The sequence below is a fragment of the Anolis carolinensis genome, chromosome 2 (assembly GCF_035594765.1).
Source record: "Anolis carolinensis isolate JA03-04 chromosome 2, rAnoCar3.1.pri, whole genome shotgun sequence".
NCBI classification, from domain to species: domain Eukaryota; kingdom Metazoa; phylum Chordata; class Lepidosauria; order Squamata; family Dactyloidae; genus Anolis; species Anolis carolinensis.
In genome coordinates, this window is record NC_085842.1 from 314,136,856 (window position 1) to 314,153,271 (window position 16,416).

Sequence of the window (16,416 nt, forward strand, 5' to 3'; positions counted from 1 at the left end):
AAAGCAAAGGTGTCACTATCTTAGCCATCCAATGTTGGATTTTGAAGTATTTTTGGTTTATGGAGTTCCGGATACAGGTTGTTCAACTTGTCATTTTCATGCCATTGTTTACAATTTCATCATTGCAATTAAAGCCACACCTATACAACACCAACAAGAGCCACTGCAAAGGATTTCCCCCCAGGACAGCACAATTTGAACAAATATTAACTGGAAGAGGTGTGCCTTGAGAATTTGTATGGCCCTTCGGGCATTGCTAAACTCCAACTCCCATTATCCTAGCCAGCATGCCAGTGGTGAGGCATAGTGGGAGTTACCTTTTGTCTATTCTTGCAAAATTCATATAAAATGAGTTTCATACCTGTTGTTGTTGTTGTTGTTGTTATATGCTTTCAAGTAATTTCCAGTGTATGGCAATCCAGTCAAGGGGGTTTCTTGGCAAGCTTGGTTTGTGGGTATTAGCTTTGCCTTCCTCTGAAGCTGAGATAGTGTGACTTGACCAAGATCACACAGTGAGTTCCATGTTTGAGCATATATTCAAATATATTCCAATGCTCAGACCGTGACACTATGCTGGCTCTCGTTTCCTTCCATACTTGGCATTAAGATGAATCAAAGTCACGATCTACCATTTGTTTGCTTTCCTTTGGTTCCCATGTTACATATTTGCATTGATTCATTTTTATGGCTTCTCTTCTTTGCAGAGGTGGATTGCGTAGGCCAGAGCCACATCCAGCTGGGCCAAATGCTGCGGGAAGAAGCCAAGAAGATGGAAGATTTCAGGGAGAAACAGAAGCTCCACCGGAAAAAGGTCAGAAATACAGAGGCTTGAATTCTTTTTGGTAAATCCTGAATGGGGTTTGCTAAAGCTTTGCTTAGAAATGCATTGATTATAGCTTCCAGGATCCTACTGCTGGGGATTTTGGGATGTGAAGCTCCCAAAGCAATATTTCCAACCTACTTAAATCACTGGTGGTTATGGATCTGTTTCTGCTAACCTAGCAGTTTGAAAGCATGCAAATGTGAGTAGATCAATAGGTACTGCTTTGGTGGGAAGGAAAGGGCGTGCAGTTATGCTGGCCACATGATTTTGAACGTGTCTACAGACAACGCTGGCTTAGAAATGGAGATGAGCACCAACCCACAGAGCTGGATTCAACTATACTTAATGTCAGGGGAAAACCTTTATCTTTAATTTATGGTTCTGTAGCCTGCTTTATAGTACGTGGAGTGCATCTGCACTGGAATGAATGCAGTTTGATACCACTTTAACTGCCAGGCTCAGTGCTATGGAATCATGAGAGCTGTAGTCTTACAAAATCTTTAGCCTTCTTTGCCAAAGAACGCTGATGCCTTACAACTTCTAGGATTCCATAGCATTGTGCCATTCATGCAATTAAATTGGTATTAAACTGCATTAATTCAGTGGAGTAGATTCCTCTCCCCCTATTTTTAACCACTGTTGAGTTCCTTGAATGCAAGCCACTTATTTTATTTATTTATTTACAGCATTTATATTCCGCCCTTCTCACCCCGAAGGGGACTCAGGGCGGATCACATTACACATATAGGCAAACATTCAATGCCTTTTAACATAGAACAAAGACAAGACAAACATAGGCTCCGAGCGGGCCTCGAACTCATGACCTCCTGGTCAGAGTGATTCATTGCAGCTGGTTGCAGCTGGCTTGCTCTCCAGCCTGCGCCACAGCCCGGGCCCACTTGAACACAATTTGCAGAAACACTCCAAGGTTGGATCTACACCGTTGTATAATCTGAGTCCAGATGACCTGCTTTGAACTGGATTATATGATTCTACACTGCCGTGTAATTCAATTCAAAGCAGATGATCTGGATTCAGAAAATAGATAATAGGACAGTGTAGATGGAGTGTGAAAACAAAGTGGGAGAGAGAAACTGGAACTTTTTAAAAGCAGTTGAAAAAGCGAGATGATAGAGGATGAACTGGTACAATCCCTATTGGACTGGGAATGTTGATGTGTATGGAAATAGGCAAAGAAGGTGCCCAGAACAATACAATAGAGGAAAACAAATAGAAATGGAAACAAACAGAGAAAAAAACCCTGATAGAAAAGATCTAGGTGTGAATGGTGTTCAGTGTCTCTCCCATTGCAAAGCTAGAAGGAAAACTGCATTGGAGCGGATGAGATTCTTATTTGGAGGAGTCCCATCATTCCTCCTCCCCGGTAATATCACCTGCATTTTGTGTCAGCCTTAAGTCCCATCATTGGTGCAGACAGAGTGACGCCAAATGTCAAATCGTTTTACTCTCGATTCCTGACAAGAAGATAATGTGTGTGTTTGTTTTTACTGCTTGAGCTCATCTGAAGCCGTGTCACCTGAAAGGCCAGCCAGCAACAGGTTGTCCACCTTCCTATTGTCACTTGGCAAACAGGTTAAATACAAATCTATTTAAGACACAAGAATCATAGAAGGTTAGGTACATGCATTTGTCAGAAATGCAATTTATGGCTGCTCTCCTTCATCATTACACCCAAGCACAAGATCAAGCCTCTAATGGATTTTTCAAATAGGAAAAGGAAATGCAGAAAGTACTGAAAATGGCCACTGTGTTATTGAAACTGGGCATTAAGAAAGCAATAAACATCAGCCAATATCCTGTTACTGTCCTACAGATATGCGAGTCCAATTTACGCCTTCTACGCTATGAACCCTGTATCCACAGAACTGATAGACAAAATTCCTGTTATCCATCATTTCACGTATTTGGGTATCCACTTAGGGTCTTTTGTTCGAGCTCTATAGCTGTGTTCTAGCAGCATTTTCTCCCAACGTTTCACCTACACCTGTGGCTGGCATCTTCAGAGGTTCTGTTGGCAGTGAAACGAGTGGAGTGTATATATACCTGTGGAATGTCCAGGGTGGGAGAAAGAACCATTGTCTGTTTAAATAAAATGTGAATATTGTAATTAGCAAGCTTAAATTATCATTAGCACACCTCCCAAACAGAGGATGCCTCCAAGCAGATCCCTCACTGATGGACTTTGCAAACTTCATGGCTACTCAAATGCTAATTCAAGCTTGCTAATTGCAACAGTCACATTTGCTTTAGTTAGACAAGGGTTCTTTCTCCCACCCTGGACATTATTCCACAGATATATATGCACTCCACATGCCTCACTACCAACAGAACCTCTGAAGATGCCATTAGCCACAGATGCAGGAGAAACGCCAGGAGGGAATGCTGCTGGAACGTGGATACACAGTAACTCACAGTTACTCACAGTCACCCAGTGATTCTGGTCATGAAATCCTATGGTATTTTTCAAGCAGATATACTTAATTTCAACAAGCTGTGCTATTATCCATGGTTTTGTGAATCAAACTGTATGCATGGGAACGTTTCCCCTGAGGATACGGGGCTCATACTGTATTTAAGTGAATTGTTGACCATCCTGTCCTGCTGCAATTACTTCTCATAAACTATAATCCCTTTCTAAAAGAGAAAAACAATGAAAAACTGTGGAATTCAGGTTCTCCACCCAAGAGCAGAAGAAGCTGTGCAGACATGCAGGAGTCCACAGAGTTGGCATGTCTTAGATAGGAAAGACGTCACAATCGCCAGGGCTAAACGAACGGAATTAATTTCAACAGGGCGAAATAGATGGCATTGCACTTGGACAGAAAAAATGAAATGCACAAATATAGGATGAGTGACATCTAGTTTGAAAACAGACCATGGGAAAGGGATCTAAGAGTCTTAGTAGACCCCAAGCTGAACATGAGTTAACATTGAGATGCAGCAGCTTAAAAAGCCACTTTGGATAACCTTGTGTTCAGTTCTGGGCACCACAATCCAAAGAAGAACATGAAGCTAGAATGTGTCCGGAGAAGGGCTGGATGGCCATCTATCAGGAGGGCTTTATTGTGGATCTTTGCATGGCAGGGGGTTTGGACTGGATGGTCCTTCCAACTCTATGAATCTTTGGTTCTAGGATTTCTTTGTGTGGAGTGACATGGAAGGGATTCACAGCATTTCCCCTTCTTGCTCCTTGTGTGTGGCCTTCTATGTTTAAATGTTGGAAATGCTCCCCTGTGGCCATCTCCTATCATTTTGCAAAGCTGCACAGACCCATTAACGCCGGTGCTCTTTTCCACAGATTGAGCTCATAATGGATGCTATTCACAAAAACCGGAATTTGCAGTACAAGAAAACCATCGAAGTGAGTTCTTGCTTCCCATCTGGTTCCCATCTGTTTTTTTTAAAAAATGTGACTGTTGCATCTTGTCCACCGCATTGCTCTCCCTTTCTCTCTAATGATGGGGTGGCTTAATGTTGCAGAGCCTTTGCCAACAGGAGAGAAGAAAAAAGATATAGGGAAATCTCCAAGTTGGATATCCTTGCAGAGACAGATGGGATTATTCTCTCTTTTTTTTAAAGAGACTGGTCTCTAAATCCAATGATAAATCCAATAAACTTTGGTGTGTCTACATCAAAGAGTGCTGATGCCTCAGTAAACAACAATTCCCATGGTTTCATAGTGTGAACTCCTATGTCAGTTAAGACAGCATTGAACTGCATTATTTCTACTGTGTAAGATGCAATTTTAGATGACCAAGTCCACTAGTTTTGTGCTGATGCTGGTAAACAACAACAACAACAAAACTTTATTTATATACCGCTCTATCTCCGATAAGGACTCAGAGTGGATTACACATCATAAAAACAATACAAATACATAATACAAAATACAGGAAACCAATTTAACAGCAATAACAAACATGTTTAAAATTCCAACATTTTAAAACAATATAATCCCTAGTAAGAGCAATTGCAGATCGCTCCATTAAGTGGTTCTACAACGAAAGGGTATAATATATAAAATATATAAAACAGGCAAGATGGCAGTATGGCCGGAATAGGACTCCTATGATAAAAATGGCATAAAGCCAAGTCAAAGTGTGACTGATAGCAAGGAACCTAGGCCGAAATTCCACACTTTGGTCTACTGTATAACTATCAGGTAGGACTAATAGAATAAACACCATAACAGGATCAAAAGAGTCGGTAAAGTACAGGACAAGTGTCATACAATAATCAAGTGTGGTGTCCAGAATTGCAGAGTAAGCACTTCTAAAAGCCAATTTCGATCCCAGTTTTCATTTAATGGCTAAAGTGGCGCCTAAGGCTTCAGGTTAATCATTTCCAAAAACCTGTTGGGATCACCAAGTTTTCAAATCCCTATGAAAAGATGTTATTCCAGCTAGACAGAGGATAAGGAGGAAAAGAGCGGTTTGGGAAGACATTAAAACACTTGGATAAAGAGCTTCAAGATCAGAGGCTTTGTTCTTTGAGATGTGTTGGTATTAAGGGTGCATCTAGAGTTAATGCCATTTGGCACCACTGCCAAGGCTCAATGCTCTAGAATCCTGGTAGTTGTAGTTTCACAAGGTCCTTAGCCTTCTCTATCAAAGAGTGCTGGTGCCTCGCCAAATGACAGCTCCTATGATTCTATACCATTGAGCAATGGCAGTTAAAGTGGTGTCAAACTGCATTCATTCTCCAGCGTGGAAGCACCGTCTGCTTCTTTTGTGACCTCTTTTGTCATGATTTCTCCCAGGCCAAGAGGCTCTATGAACAGCGGTGCAGAGACAAGGACGAGGCTGAACAGGCAGTCCACCGGAGTGCAAACCTGGTCACACAAAAGCAGCAGGAAAAGGTAACAAAAGAGATAGATTTGTAATAGAGCAAAACAGAAGGGCTCTCATAATCTCCCTGGACCTCCAGCTCCTCGAACCTCTCTGGGGAGCCAAAAACTCTGTCCTAGAGTGAGGATTTTATGTCCAAACTACAGTTTAATCTGTTTTGGATTTTAGCCACATTTTAAAATTCAGTTTTTTATCAGAAAAGACACAAATACAAAACCCAAATGCTGATACATATCTAAGCATAAACATGCTTGAACAACATTTACATAACTAACTATACAATATGTGTCTAAGCCTTTTTCTTTCCGTGAGATATATATTGATAGAAAGATGTTCATTCTTCTAGTGTCTAGTGATTTACCCTTCAACAAAGTTGTTAACTTGTCCATACTGAGGGTCTCCTGCTTCTCTTTTACTGATTTCTCTCTAGTTTAACATTTTTTCCCCATCTTATATCCAAAGTCCATCCCTATTCCCACATGTTCACTGCCCCATCTTCTATAGTTATTGGTATTTCTGTCTTTATCTGCTCTGAATTATGCAGAGTCTTCAGGCGTTTTTGCCCAAGAGTTTTGGTGGCTTATCAAATTTCATGATTGCATATCATTGAGCTGTGGCAACTAAAGTAATGTCAAACTGCATTAACTCCACATTGTAGATGCATCCTTAGAGAAAGCTGCTCCTGTGACCATTGCTTTACTGGAGATCACAGCCTGGGGAAGTGTGTTCATTGATCACAGGGTTTGGGAGTTGTAGTACACTTCCCCAAACTCTATAAACAAAATGCTGTTGGAAGATCCTTCTTCAAACAGCTGGTACCCTGATTGTTCTCTAACATCTCTGTTCTTCATTATGTCTCTGCAGCTGTTTGTCAAGTTGGCACAAACCAAGACAGCCCTGGAGGATTCAGGTGAGTTCTTCGTTGGCTTTAAAGCCAGGAGGGTTGTTTGTCAGCTTTCAAACTGGCTTCTCCTCTTGTGCTTTAAGATCCATCTGAAATACTGGAAGTTGTGTACCCAGAGCACAGGGAAGTTCCCCTTTTGCATTCCAACAATGCAATGGGCATTTTAGAGGTCTGTCTTCCCAAATATTGTTTATTTCAAAGCTGTATCTGTACTTCTCCATTTGTATTTGTTAGTCTTTAGCATTTCCAAATGGCTGCCCATTTGAGGCAGATTCCTAGGTAGATGGGAAATTAGCCTGGCTTCTTGCAAGTGGCAAGTGCGGTTTGTATATCTGTGGAATGTCCAGGGTGGGAGAAAGAACTCTTGTCTGTTGGAGGCAAATGTGAATGTTGCAGTTAATTACCTCGAAGCCTTGCAGCTTCAAAGCCTGGCTGCTTCCTGCCTGGGGGAATTGTTTCCTGTCTGGAATTCCTCTGTTTTTGGAGTGTTACTCTTTATTTATTGTCCTGATTTTAGAGTTTTTAAAAATACTGATAGCCACATTTTGGTTCATTTTCATGATTTCCTCCTTTCTGTTGAAATGGTCCAGACTGCACAGAGATGCGATTGAAATCCACAAGCATGTGGACACAATTTCAACAGAAAGGAGGAAACCATGAACATGAACAAAATCTGACTACCAGTATTTAAAAAAACTCTTAAATCAGGTCAGTAAATAAAGAACAACGTTCAGAAAACTGGGGAATTCTAGGCATGAAACAATCAGGGCCAGTTAACACCTCCCAACAAAGGAGTCCCCCGGGCAGGAAGCAGTCAGCCTTTGAAGCTGAAAGGCCATTCAGTGCTAATAAAGGTGGACAATTGCAACATTCACACTTGCCTCCAACAGACAAGAGCTCTTTTTCCCACCCTGGACATTATTCCATGGATGGAGCCTCTGGTGGCCTAGGGGATAAAAGCCTATGACTTGAAGGTTGGGTTGCTGACCTGAAGGCTGCCAGGTTCAAATCCCACTCGGGGAGAGCGTGGATGAGCTCCCTCTGTCAGCTCCAGCTCCATGTGGGGACATGAGAGAAGCCTCCCACAAGGATGGTAAAACATCAAAACATCTGGGCGTCCCCTGGGGAACGTCCTTGCAGACAGCCAATTCTCTCACTCCAGAAGCAACTCCGGTTGCTCCTGACAAGGAAAAAAAAATCCACAGATATATAAACCCTACTTGCCTAGTTTTCAGCAGACCTCACAATCTCTGAGGATGACTGCCATAGATGTGGGCAAAAATGTCAGGAGGGAATGCTTCTAGAACATGGCCAAACATCCCAGAAAACTGACAGCAACCCAGTGATTCTGACCATGAAAGCTTTTGACAAATAATAATAATAATAATTAATTAGCTGGTACCGTGATGGTGCCCTCTAGTGATTAAAACCAAAGAAGCAGTGGATGATATATAGCTGTCCCTCCACATTTACAGTTTTGACTTTTTTAAATTTGATTATTCATGGATTTGATTAAAAAATATGATCTCTAGGAATCTCTAGGTCCTCCAGTATGACTCTAGGGTCAAACCCTTCCCCCATATTTTATGGCCCTAGAGATTTCTAGAAAGAAAACTCAAAATGGTCGAAATCATATCTTACTTTGATGCCTTTATATGTCTAGAATGTTTCTTTACGGGTTCATTTATGACTTTACCTTCCATGTTTTCCAGAAGGGACTGAACTTCTGTTTGGTTTTTGTTCATTTACAGACAGAGTCTATCAGGCGAATATCAGCGCTGTTGAGAAGATCAGGCAAGAATGGCAGAATGAGCACATCAAGGCTTGCGAGGTACAAAAATGAGGATTCAGACATCCTGCCTCAAGCAATGCAATATCCAGTGCCATTAGGTCTATCTTCTCTGCCACTAGGTCTACCTTCTCTGCCTTTAGGTCTACCTTCTCTGCCTTTAGGTCTACCTTCTCTGCCCCTAGGTCTATCTTCTCTGCCTTTAGGTCTACCTTCTCTGCCACTAGGTCTACCTTCTCTGCCTTTAGGTCTACCTTCTCTGCCCCTAGGTCTATCTTCTCTGCCTTTAGGTCTACCTTCTCTGCCACTAGGTCTACCTTCTCTACCATTAGGTCTACCTTCTCTGCCACTAGGTCTACCTTCTCTGCCACTAGGTCTACCTTCTCTGCCCCTAGGTCTACCTTCTCTGCCTTTAGGTCTACCTTCTCTGCCTTTAGGTCTACCTTCTCTGCCTTTAGATTGTCACGCCCAGGGCAACGAGAGCACTAAGAACCGACACACGGAGGCCAAAAACTATCTAATATCTTTATTAAGGAAATATGTAAGAATAATAAAAACAAGTAGGAAATATAGTCCAATATAAGACCTTTCAGGAAAGGTCAGAAATAGTCCAAAATTATATTGTCCAATGTTTTATATTAGAGTCCAAAGTTGTAAATCCAAACCGAAACACACTCTATTTACAAGCAATAGAGTGGGGAAATGTCCAAAATCTTTCCAAAGTTCAAGAAAGTCCACGGCAAACTAGAAACAAGGCTTGATACTAGGAGCAAGGTCCAAGGCTGGAACAAGGCAAGATAGTTCTTGAATACTTGGCTAGACAAGGCAAGGCAAGGAACTGGAGTTGCGGACTTTGCGAAGTCCACACTTGGCTGGAACCATGAAATCACTCCCGAAGTTGATCTGTTGACTTCGCACGGAATTCTTCGTGTCGGGCACTTTTATCCCGGTTTCATTTCTCGGCAAAGCAGGTGTCCTGAACTTCCTTTCCCAAGGGAAAGGAAGAACGAAACACATCTCTCTCCAGATGTGTTCCTCCCTAGAATTTCCCAGGGGAACATGGCTAATTAGCGTCTTGTTTAGCTGCTATTCTCAAGCTCCTCCGAACCTGCTCTTTCTTGCTCCTGCCCGCCGCATAGGACTGTTTCCTGGGAAAAGGAGGAGAGGCAGTGGGAAAGGCCTGGTCAAGGTCTTCCGTAATGGGCTCTCGGGTAGAAACATCAACATCAGGCATCTGGAAAGATTCCGGCTCTTGCTGAGCCGGCAAAAATCCTCTGTTTTCCTCCTCATCAGCCACAATGGCACTGGGATCAGGACTCCATGGCCCATGGGACATCACATAGGCCTACCTTCTCTGCCCCTAGGTCTATCTTCTCTGCCTTTAGGTCTATCTTCTCTGCCACTAGGTCTACCTTCTCTGCCATTAGGTCTACCTTCTCTGCCACTAGGTCTACCTTCTCTGCCACTAGGTCTACCTTCTCTGCCCCTACGTCTACCTTCTCTGCCTTTAGGTCTACCTTCTCTGCTACTAGGTCTACCTTCTCTGCCACTAGTTCTACCTTCTCTGCCATTAGGTCTACCTTCTCTGCCACTAGGTCTACCTTCTCTGCCACTAGGTCTACCTTCTCTGCCCCTACGTCTACCTTCTCTGCCTTTAGGTCTACCTTCTCTGCTACTAGGTCTACCTTCTCTGCCACTAGTTCTACCTTCTCTGCCACTAGGTCTACCTTCTCTGCCACTAGGTCTACCTTCTCTGCCACTAGGTCTACCTTCTCTGCCCCTACGTCTACCTTCTCTGCCTTTAGGTCTACCTTCTCTGCTACTAGGTCTACCTTCTCTGCCACTAGTTCTACCTTCTCTGCCACTAGGTCTACCTTCTCTGCCACTAAGTCTACCTTCTCTGCCACTAGGTCTACCTTCTCTGCCACTAGGTCTACCTACTCTGCCACTAGGTCTACCTTCTCTGCCACTAGGTCTACCTTCTCTGCCATTAGGTCTACCTTCTCTGCCACTAGGTCTGCCTTCTCTGCCACTAGGTCTACCTTCTCTGCTACTAGGTCTACCTTCTCTGCCACTAGGTCTACCTTTATTTTATATATTCTGAATATCTCATAGAGTCGCAACAAATTCATCATAGTTTGTGGCAGACACAAAAATAAAGTTTATAACAACTACTTTCAAAGGAAATTCTGCATAATTAGGCAGGAAATAAAACTCAAACCAGGAACAGAAAAAAATCAAATTTTGTTACATAGTGTAATAGGAGGACTTGGAGGTCTCATTCATGGGGAAGTCAAAGTTGACGTGATGGCTGTTCACTGTTTTTGGTTACTTTTACATATTTTGAATGCAATGATTTATAAAATACTGATTCTCTGTAAGAAATCCCACAGTCATGTTTTGCTTCTAAGTTTAATATCCTCCTCCCTTGTTTGCCCTCCAGGTTTTTGAGAATCAAGAATGCGAGCGGATCAGCTGCTTCCGGAACGCCTTGTGGCTTCACATCAACCAGCTCTCTTTGGAATGTGTCAAGAATGACGAAGTAAGGAAGGAATGGCCAATCAGTCACTTTATTTATGCTCAAACTTGCCCCTAATATTGGGATGTGGTAAACTACTACAGGGGGGCCTTGGTATCCGCTGGGGTTCAATTACACTATGTAACATGAGTTTTGTTCCTGGGCTATAAATGCCATTGCCTATTGGTTCAATCATAAAGACATGGGAAGAGTTTATTACACTGCAAAAACTTTGTTTTTATGGAACACCCAGAAGCACATTGTGCTATAGTTTTTCAATGAATATCTCACAGAGTCTCAATCAATTCAGCATAGTTTGTGGCAGCCACAAAAATGAAGTTTCTGGGGTATAACAACTATTTTCAAAGTACCATATATACTCAAGTATAAGCTGACCCGAATATAAGCCGAGGCACCTAATTTTACCACAAAAAAACTGGGAAAACATTGACTCCAGTATAAGCCAAGGAGGGTAAATTTCAGAAATAAAAATAGATACCAATAAAATTACATTAACTGAGGCATCAAGTAGGTTAAATGTTTTTGAATATTTACATAAAGCTCAAATTTAAGATAAGACTGTCCAACTCTGATCAAATCATTATTCTCATCTTCTTCAATGTAAATGTGCTTATGTATCCTTTTAATAATAATAGAGTAAAATAATACATATAATAATAATAAATACAGGAAAATTATACATGTAATAATAAATAGAGTAAAATAATAAATGCAATAATAATAATAAGATCAGAGTGAAATAATAAATGTATTAATAATAATAATAATAATAATAGAGTAAAATAATAGTAGCAACAATAATAGAGAAAAATAATAAATGTAATAATACCAATAATAATAGAGAAAAATAATAAATGTACCATATATTCTCGAGTATTAGCTGACCCAAATATAAGCCAACTAGGACCCTCACCCGACTATAAGCCGGTTGGGGGGGGGTTCAGTGTAAAAAGAAGGCTGAAAAACTAGGCTTATACTCGAGTATATACAGTAAGTCCTGCACAATTAAACAGGAATAACACTTTCAAAACAGGAACAGAAAAAAATTCAAATTTTGTTACATACCGTGTTTCCCCGAAAATAAGACAGTGTCTTATATTAATTTTTGCTCTCAAAGATGGTCTAGGTCTTATTTTCAGGGGATGTCTTATTTTTCCATGAAGAAGAATTCACATTTATTGTTGAACAAAAAATGAACATTTATTATATACTGTACAGTAGTTGTCATCACAAATCAGCATAACCAGACAAACTGTGAATCCTATCAAGAATTTCTTGTTACTACCATTATTTCCATGTACAACTAGTATGTACATTTACCAATTCTGTATGCTCTGGTGTTCTGTTTGGCACCGGGCCTGCTTCCAAACAAAAACTCTGCTAGGTCTTACTTTCGGGGGAGGCCTTATATTTAGCAATTCAGCAAAATTTCTACTAGGTCTTATTTTTTGGGGATGTCTTATTTTTGGGGAAACAGGGTAGTATTATGTGCCCACAGTTCAAACACAGAAAAAATCTCTCCCAACTCTGCAATTTTAAAAATAGGTGGAAACTAAAGTCCCAGTATGTACAACGGAGTGGTAAAATAGTGTCTCTTATAAAATGGCAATATTTGGATTTTGAAAAAGAATAATTGTGGATGGTTTGAATCCCTGCAAGCAGAATGTGGGTGTGGAAGTCAAACTATTTTTTTAGAAGTTGTAGTTCAAAACAGTAACTTTCTCAAGCATTAATGAGGTCATTTGCTGCAATTTGCTTTATCAAAACAAGATAGATGTCCTGACTTTTTTTAAAGCATCTTACTTCCCTTGCAGGAGCCACCTAGTCAATAAATTGATGTTTAAATCATTTTTGCAGTCTCCATGTCTCCCAAGGACAGCAGACTACACACGCTTCTACACTGCCATATAAAATCCTTTTTTTTGTGTTTGTTTTGGATTGTATGGCAATGTGGAGTCATATAATCCAGTTCAACGCAGATAATGTGGATTATCTGCTTTGATATAATCTGGATTATATGCAATGTAGAAGGGGCCTATCTTAGGGTATGGAGGAGAGATTGCCTGTAGAACATATTCTCTCTTTTTGAAAGAAAAACATGAATGCTTTTCACTTTTATGGCACAGGACCCCTATGAAAATGAAAAACCACAAATTGGGATTTTTTTTTAAAAAAAAACCCTGTGAAAACACCTCTCTGGGAATTTCTTGTCCTTTCAGCTTGACTTTATGGTCAACTTCTGTTGGAAGCTGAACCTAGAATCTCAGTAGAGGACCTAGAGATTCCTATAGGGAATATTTTTCATTACATATGTGAACAATTAAATCTACTTATATGGAAGGACAATTGCAAATGCATCCCTTCATCTGAAGTGAGTGGAATAGTTGCCTTTTCACTTTTTCCACATCTGAGGACAACGTTCTCTTGCCCCTTTCCAGAACTACGAAGAGGTCCGCAAGAGCCTTGAACAGTGCAGCATCGAGAAGGACATTGAATGTTTTGTGAACCTCCGCAAGACGGGCTCCCTTCCCCCGGGTAAGTGGACCACAGTCACCTTTGAGTAGAGAATGGGAACTTCCTTTTGCCAGTTACAACACTGGGGAATTTTAGTGCCAAAAAGTAGTGTTTCCAGGCTCCAAGTTTCTAAAAGCTCACACAGCATAAAATATGGTTGAGTACAGCTGTATCCACATTTCAGAATTATTGCAGGTTGATCCTATATGAACTGCTAGAGAGTTATAGTTTCGTGAGAGATGTGTCCTTCTCTGACAGAAACTTCTGGTGCCATAGCAAACAACAAACCCCAGGATTCTATGGCAATTTAAGTGGTGCCAAACTGCTGTTATTCTGCAGTATAGATAGTCTCTACAACAAGAGATGTGCTCAATATGAGAAGTCTGCTACATTCATGAATGAATTGAGGGATGGAAAATACAACTGAAGAGGGCAAGCATTTGCACAGTTAGGGAGGTGTTTAGCTTTTTGGCACTCATTGTTTTCTCTCTATGGAGTTCTTAAGTTGTGGTCTCTCATATATATATACTAGCTGTACCCGGCCACGCGTTGCTGTGGCGAAGTATGGTGGTATGGGAAATAAAGTATTGAGGAATTGGTGGTAGTTAAGGTCAAGGGTAAAGGTTTCCCCCTGACATTAAGTCCAGTTGTGTTCGACTGCACACTGAAGTGGATTATATGGCAGTGTGGAGTCAAGATAATCCAGTTCAAAGCAGATAATATAAGATTATAAATGGGTTATATAGCTGTATGGAAGGGCCTTGAGTCTACCCTGCCATATAATCCAGTTTAAATCTGATAATCTGTATTTTATAAGCAGTGGGGAATAGGCCTAAGTGAGGCCTAACTCTTCTTGTCCCCTGGGCTGAGTGGGTTGCTAGGAGACCAAGTGGGCGGAGCTTAGTCTTTTAACTGGCAGCAATTGGATGAAAACAATTATTCATTTCCCTCTAATTAGGATTTTATTTTTATTTTCTTTTTGTTGTATGAACGTAGAGGCATGGATGAGGGGTTGTGCTGCCAGGTTTAGTGTTTCTGGGATGAGTAGTTTTGTTGTTTTGTCCTAGGCCGAAATTTCATTACCCTTTTATATGTGTGTGTGTGTGTGTATATATATATATATATATATATATATATATGGGTAACTCCTGCCTTGCAAGCAGTCTCTGTGTAAGGGATCTAGGAGTCTTAGTAGAAAACAGGCTGAACATGAAAGCCAATGCGATTCTAGGCTTTTTCAATAGTATAGTGTCAAGATTGAGGAAAGTCACTTACTCTATTCTGCTTTGGTCAGAACTCATCTGGAATAATGCTGTGTCCAGTTTTGGGCACCACAATTCAAAAAGGATGCACCCACTTCATATTTTGTACCTGCATAGAATGACTAAATTGTGTGGATAACATGACACTTACTTTTGGTTGGGTTTCTCCCTATGTAGATAGAATAACTTTATTCTCATTGTACATTGTACAATTCTCCAGCACACTTCACAAAAACAACACACCCATCTCTCCATGTGATATAATTGTTGTGACTTCTCTTGGAAGTCGCAACAGTTGGCCAAGGAATGAGCCCTGTTTGATTGTTTGGACCCAATGTTTCAGTTCACTGACCAAATACAAATGCTGCACCTTTCCTCCTTTCTTTCTGCAGCACCGGTGGTCTATGAAAACTATTATAATTCACAGAAGAATTCAGGGTCAGGAAAAAATCAAGGCCCGGCACCTGGAAGGTAAGAAGGAGGCATTGCTTAATTAATGCCTGAATTGTACTTAAACTAGCATAATAATATCTACATTGGAATTAGAGCCCTTCCACACAGCCATATAACCCAGAATATCAAGGCAGAAAATCCCACAATATCTGCTTTGAACTGGGGCCCTTTCCACACAGATGATTAAAATCCCAGATTTTCTGCTTTGAACTAGAATATATAGCAGTGTGGACTCAGATAACTCAGTTCAAAGCAGATATTGTGGGATTTTCTACCTTGATATTCTGGGTTATATGACTGTCTGGAAGGGCCCTAAGTTATCTGAGTCCACACTACCATATAATCCAGTTCAATGTGGATTTTATAAAGCTGTATGAAAGGAGCCTCTAATATACGTATTATGTTGATGTATTTTAACAGTGTTGTGCCCTGCCTAAACTGTGAGAAGAAGCAGTAACACATACTGTAAATGTTGTTGTTGTTGTTGTTGCTGCTGTTGCTGCTGCTGTTGCTGCTGCTGCTGTAATATACCGTATATACTTGAGTATAAGCCAACCCGAATATAAGCCGAGACACCTAATTTTACCAGAAAAAAACAAGGAAAACATTGACTCCAGTATAAGCCAAGATACCAATAAAATTACATTAATTGAGGCATCAGTAGTTTCAATGTTTTTGAATGTTTACATCAAACTGTAATTTAAGATATGACTGTTCAACTCTGATTAAATCATTATTTTCATCTTCTTCAATGTAAATGTATCCTTTTAATAATAATAGAGTGAATAATGTAATAATGATAATAAGAAATGCAGTAAAATAATAAATGTAACAATAAATAGAGTAAAATAATAAATGTATTAATAATAATAAAAATAGAGTAAAATAAATGTAAAAGTAACAACAATAATAGAGTAAAATCATAAATGTAATAATAATAATTAATAGAGTAAAATAATAAATGTAACAATAACAATAATAATAGGGAAAAATAATAAATATACCATATATACTTGAGTATAAGCTGACCTGAATATAAGCCCACCAGGACCCTCACCCAAGTATAAGCCAATGAGTTTTTTTTTCAGTCCTAAAAAAAGGCTGAAAAACTAGGCTTATACTCGAATATATACAGTACTTATTATTATTAGCCATTATATGCAATCCTTGAATGTTCATGAAGGATGGTGTGATTTTTTTCCCACCTCTTTACATTAAAGTTGTGTTGGAAGCATTGCAAGGGCTTCCTGATACCTGAAAATTA

At 40.3% G+C, this 16,416-nt stretch overlaps 1 protein-coding gene across 1 annotated transcript in view; it reads left to right on the top strand.

Moving 5' to 3' along the window:
• Positions 1 to 16,416, top strand: part of pstpip2 (proline-serine-threonine phosphatase interacting protein 2) — a 48,985-nt gene that overhangs the window by 28,103 nt on the left and 4,466 nt on the right. The window contains exons 5-12 of the mRNA XM_062972593.1: positions 705 to 811; positions 4,143 to 4,205; positions 5,604 to 5,702; positions 6,556 to 6,601; positions 8,347 to 8,426; positions 10,828 to 10,926; positions 13,362 to 13,458; positions 15,092 to 15,170. Of these exons, the coding sequence (XP_062828663.1) occupies positions 705 to 811; positions 4,143 to 4,205; positions 5,604 to 5,702; positions 6,556 to 6,601; positions 8,347 to 8,426; positions 10,828 to 10,926; positions 13,362 to 13,458; positions 15,092 to 15,170 (670 nt within the window). The remainder of the gene's footprint in view (positions 1 to 704; positions 812 to 4,142; positions 4,206 to 5,603; positions 5,703 to 6,555; positions 6,602 to 8,346; positions 8,427 to 10,827; positions 10,927 to 13,361; positions 13,459 to 15,091; positions 15,171 to 16,416) is intronic.